Source organism: Triticum dicoccoides, chromosome 1A (genome assembly GCF_002162155.2).
Source record: "Triticum dicoccoides isolate Atlit2015 ecotype Zavitan chromosome 1A, WEW_v2.0, whole genome shotgun sequence".
Classification (NCBI taxonomy): Eukaryota; Viridiplantae; Streptophyta; class Magnoliopsida; order Poales; family Poaceae; genus Triticum; species Triticum dicoccoides.
In genome coordinates, this window is record NC_041380.1 from 536,723,903 (window position 1) to 536,728,883 (window position 4,981).

Genomic DNA, 4,981 nt, shown 5'->3' on the forward strand with positions numbered 1-4,981 from the left:
CTAGTAGTAGCGCGGATGGCACCGCGCGACTACCAGTTAGCTATAGCGCCCTAGTAGGCTTTTCTCTAGTCGTAGTGTACGTACTACTACATTTACACATGCATGTACACGGAATTTTGTTTGGAAATATACTACCATACAAGAGGTATACGTACTTCTACACTCACACATGCATATACCCAGTGATGCACTACTAGTTTCTCTCGCTCTTTTTTGCACGTACCTACATCGTCGACATCCGTGCCTCATACGGTTTTCTCTTTCTCTTCTTGTCCTATTACGGTTCCACTAAGGAGTCGATCACTCCCCGTCCAAGGCAATGCAGCGGCTTCGTTGCTATCCCAGCTTCATTTCCATGAAGCTTCCATCCCCAAGTTCTGCCTCATATATACGTACAGGATTGAGGATTCATCTGCATCAATCAAGCCCAGCAATTCAAGCACCTAGCTATTCACCCTTCCACCTACATCCGTCCATCCATCGTGATCGACTCCTCCTCCTATACGAGTTCTTGACTGATCGATCGCCACCCCGCCGCCGCGTCCATCTATCCGTCCATCCCTCTTGTTTTCTCATCCTGATCGCGCGCTGCCGCTGCACAACGGATGGAGTGCGCCGACATCCTGATCGCCGCCGGGCACCGGTCAACGTCGCCCTCCACGTCCTCCTCGTGGCAGCCGGGGAGGCAATGGCGCAAGGCCCTCAACGTCATCCGGACGTGCCACAGGCTGGCGCGGCTCGGCATTCTGTCCGCGGGCGTCCTCCTGCCACGGAGCACCGCCTCCTACGTCGCCATCAAGATCCACCACGACGGCAGTGACTCCGACTCGTCCGGCAATGCCACCAACGCCGCAGCATTCTCTGTCGCCGCTGATGACGAGCTTTTCAAGGGCCTGGTCAAGGAGAAGCGCGAAGACTGTTTCCGCCGCCTCGGGGGCAGTGCTGCCATTGCCGCCGCGTTGGCGTCCGACACAGAGCGCGGCATCCGCGGCGACGGCGACGACGTGCGGCGCCGCAGGGAGTCGTTCGGCGGGAACACGTACCCCAAGCCAAAGCCCAAGAGCTTCTTCAGCCACATCTGGGACGCGCTCAAGGACGTCTTCCTCATCGTGCTCCTCGTCTGCGCCGTCGTTTCCCTCGGCTTCGGCATCAAGGAGCACGGCCTCAAGGACGGCTGGTACGACGGTGTAAGTATCTTTCTTGCGGTGTTCCTCGTTGCTGCCGTCTCCGCCGTCAGCAACCACAGCCAGGCCAAGCGGTTCGACAAGCTGGCCAGTGAGTCCGACAATATCGCCGTCACCGTCGTCCGCGCCGGCCGGAGGCAGGAGGTCTCCATATTCGATATCCTCGTCGGCGACGTGGTGATACTCAAGATCGGCGACTCGGTGCCGGCAGACGGGGTGTTCCTGGAGGGTCACGGCCTGCAGGTGGACGAGTCGAGCATGACAGGTGAGCCCCACCCGATTGAGATCGATGCCGAGAAGAACCCCTTCCTCACCGGCGGCGTGAAGATCGTCGACGGCTACGGCCGGATGCTCGTCACCGCCGTCGGCACCGACACCTTGTGGGGCGAGATGATGAGCAGCATAACCAAGGAGACGGCCGAGCCAACGCCGCTCCAGGAGCGCCTCGAGCGCCTCACCTCAAGCATTGGCAAGATCGGCGTCGCCGTGGCGGTGCTCGTGTTCACCGTGCTCACCGCGCGCCACTTCACCGGTAGCACCAAGGACGACCAGGGGAAGCCGCTGTTCAACAAGGGCCACGTCACCTTCGACGCCGTCTTCAGCTCCCTCGTCGTCATCTTCCAGCAGGCCGTCACCATCATCGTCGTCGCCATCCCCGAGGGCCTCCCGCTCGCCGTGACGCTCACGCTCGCCTTCTCCATGAAGAGGATGGTGAAGGAGAACGCGCTGGTGCGCCGCCTGTCGGCGTGCGAGACAATGGGGTCCGTCACAGCCATCTGCACCGATAAGACCGGAACGCTGACGCTCAACCAGATGAAGGTGACCGAGTTTTGGGTCGGCACTGACCAGCCCAGAGGTGCCACGGCGATCGCCGGGAGTGTCGTCAGCTTGCTCTGCCAGGGAGCTGGGCTCAACACAACAGGAAGCGTTTACAAGCCGGACAACGTGTCGCCGCCGGAGATTACAGGCAGCCCGACGGAGAAGGCGCTGCTGTCGTGGGCCGTAGCGGACCTCGGCATGGACGCCGACGCGCTGAAGAGGAGCTGCAAGGTGCTGCACGTTGAGGCATTCAACTCGGACAAGAAGCGCAGCGGTGTGATGATCAAGGACAACGCTACCGGCGCGGTGGTCGCGCACTGGAAAGGTGCCGCGGAGATGGTGCTGGCGAACTGCTCGATGTACATGGACACGGACGGAGCGGCGCGTGAGCTCGGAGCGGAGCAGAGGAGGAACCTTGAGAAGGTGATCAACGACATGGCAGTCGGCAGCCTCCGGTGCATCGCCTTCGCCTACAAGCAAGTCGACAGCACTACTGAGCAATCGAAGATCGACGACGACGGTCTCACACTGCTGGGCTTCGTCGGGTTGAAGGACCCGTGCCGACCAGAGGTCAAGGCGGCCATTGAAGCTTGCACGAAGGCGGGCGTCGCCGTCAAGATGGTCACCGGCGACAACATCCTCACGGCCCGCGCGATCGCCAAGGAGTGCGGCATCATATCCAGCAACGACCCCAGCGGCATCGTCATCGAGGGGCACGAGTTCCGCGCCATGTCGCCGGAGCAGCAGCTGGAGATCGTGGACCGGATCCGCGTCATGGCGCGGTCCCTGCCGCTGGACAAGCTGGCGCTGGTGCAGCGGCTGAAGCAGAAGGGGCACGTGGTGGCCGTGACCGGCGACGGCACGAACGACGCGCCGGCGCTCAAGGAGGCGGACGTGGGGCTATCCATGGGCGTGCAGGGCACGGAGGTGGCCAAGGAGAGCTCCGACATCATCATCCTCAACGACAACTTCGACACGGTGGTGACGGCCACGCGGTGGGGGCGCTGCGTCTACAACAACATCCAGAAGTTCATCCAGTTCCAGCTCACCGTCAACGTGGCGGCGCTCGTCATCAACTTCGTGTCCGCGATCACCACGGGCAAGATGCCGCTCACCACCGTGCAGCTCCTGTGGGTGAACCTGATCATGGACACCATGGGAGCCCTGGCGCTCGCCACGGACACGCCCACCAAGGCGCTCATGGACCGGCCGCCCATCGGCCGCACGGCGCCGCTCATCAGCAACGCCATGTGGCGCAACCTCGCCGCGCAGGCGGCGTTCCAGATCGCCGTGCTGCTGGCGCTCCAGTACCGGGGGCGGGACGTCTTCGGCACCGACGAGAAGGGTAACGGCACCATGATCTTCAACGCCTTCGTGCTGTGCCAGGTGTTCAACGAGTTCAACGCGCGGGAGATCGAGAAGAAGAACGTGTTCGCCGGGGTGCTCAAGAACAGGATGTTCCTCGTCATCATCGCCGTCACGCTCGTGCTGCAGGTGGTCATGGTGGAGGTGCTCACCAGGTTCGCCGGAACCAAGAGGCTGGGGCTGGGGCAGTGGGGCGTCTGCCTCGCCATCGCCGCCGTGTCGTGGCCCATCGGCTGGGCCGTCAAGTTCATCCCCGTGCCCGACCGGACTCTCCATGACATCCTCACGCGCCGGAAATCCTCATGATTCGTGCATTTCATACCGCAGTGTTCATACTATTTCAGAATTCACTTAGCTTTAGGTGATTCTTTCATCATTTGTTTAGTATTACAGTAACTATTTGTCGAACTGAAGTTTTCATATTTCACATAGCTTAGGCAATTCTTTTATACTGTACATTGTTACTCGTTATTTGTCGAATCTTATATACAGTATAATGCAAGTATATTTCTTTTGTTCATCGGTGTTTCTAAAATCCTCCATTCAAACAACATAAATTAAGGCGCGATTTCGCGCCGGAACGTGGCAAGCTGGCTACCGTGTTGACCGAGGGAACAAGCTGAATGTCAGCATGACTACACCTAATATGATCACACAATTCGGCTGTCAGTCATAAGATAGTGTCCGTTCTAGATGTTCAATCAACACATCTTGGTCCTTTTTAGGTGTGTATAGCTCTGGAACTAAGCATGATATAACTTTTTGCATATCTCTTCCAGATTAATACTTTTAAGATCTGGTTGGGTTTTGCCTTTGCTTGTACCTCTGAATATGCTTACATTTTCCATTATTCCATAATCAAACTTTTGACAATGTTGCAGCGCATCAGTTCCCTCCTATCTTCCCTGGAAGCATCCATCTTGTCATTACCCAGCAAGTTGGTCAGAATGAGTCCAGTGGTATTTTAATTCTAGGTTTGGTAAATAATTTAAATGCGTCTTCTTTCAGAAGCCGTTGACAGATGAGAGGAGGGCGAACAACTATCACCGCATCGAAGGTCACATCACAATCCTGAGCATCATCGGATTCCATCCATGGCGTCTTGCATACGCCTCACGCATCACCTCCTTAATCTTCTCAACGCCTTAGGCCTCTTTTGGTTCATAGGATAGGATTATCATAGGAATAGGAATCTTGTAGGAAATGAGATAACATGTATCTCAAATCCTATGAGTAGAAATAGGAAACAAGATGTTATTTGGTTGACACCAAAGGAATTTTTCCATTGAGTCTAGGTTCTTTTTTATTTTCCTATGAAATGTGGAGGATAGGAACCAATCCTATGTAGGAATAGGAATCCATTCCTATGAACCAAAGGGCTCTAAAGGAAAAAATCCTATAAGAATCCTATCCTCTAGAATTCCTATGAAATTCCTCTAAACCAAAGGAGGCCTTAAAGTTTTCCTGTGCTCGGCTTTCCTACAATATGCCTTCATCATTCAAGTTATAACACATTTTGAATATTTCCACGATAGGGTCATAAGGGAATGTGTTTTCAAAATAGGCTTTGTTTCTATTTTTTTTTCACACGGTCCAGAAATTGCCCCCCCCCC

The 4,981-nt window shown here is 55.9% G+C and overlaps 1 protein-coding gene across 1 annotated transcript; it reads left to right on the forward strand.

Annotated features, from left to right (window-relative positions):
* Positions 1–378: 378 nt before the first annotated feature.
* On the forward strand, positions 379–3,727 carry LOC119286782 (calcium-transporting ATPase 7, plasma membrane-type-like). The gene has a single exon (XM_037566232.1). The coding sequence runs from the start codon at positions 606–608 to the stop codon at positions 3,672–3,674; it is 3,069 nt and encodes a 1,022-aa protein (XP_037422129.1). The 5' UTR covers positions 379–605; the 3' UTR covers positions 3,675–3,727.
* The last annotated feature ends 1,254 nt before the right edge of the window (positions 3,728–4,981 follow it).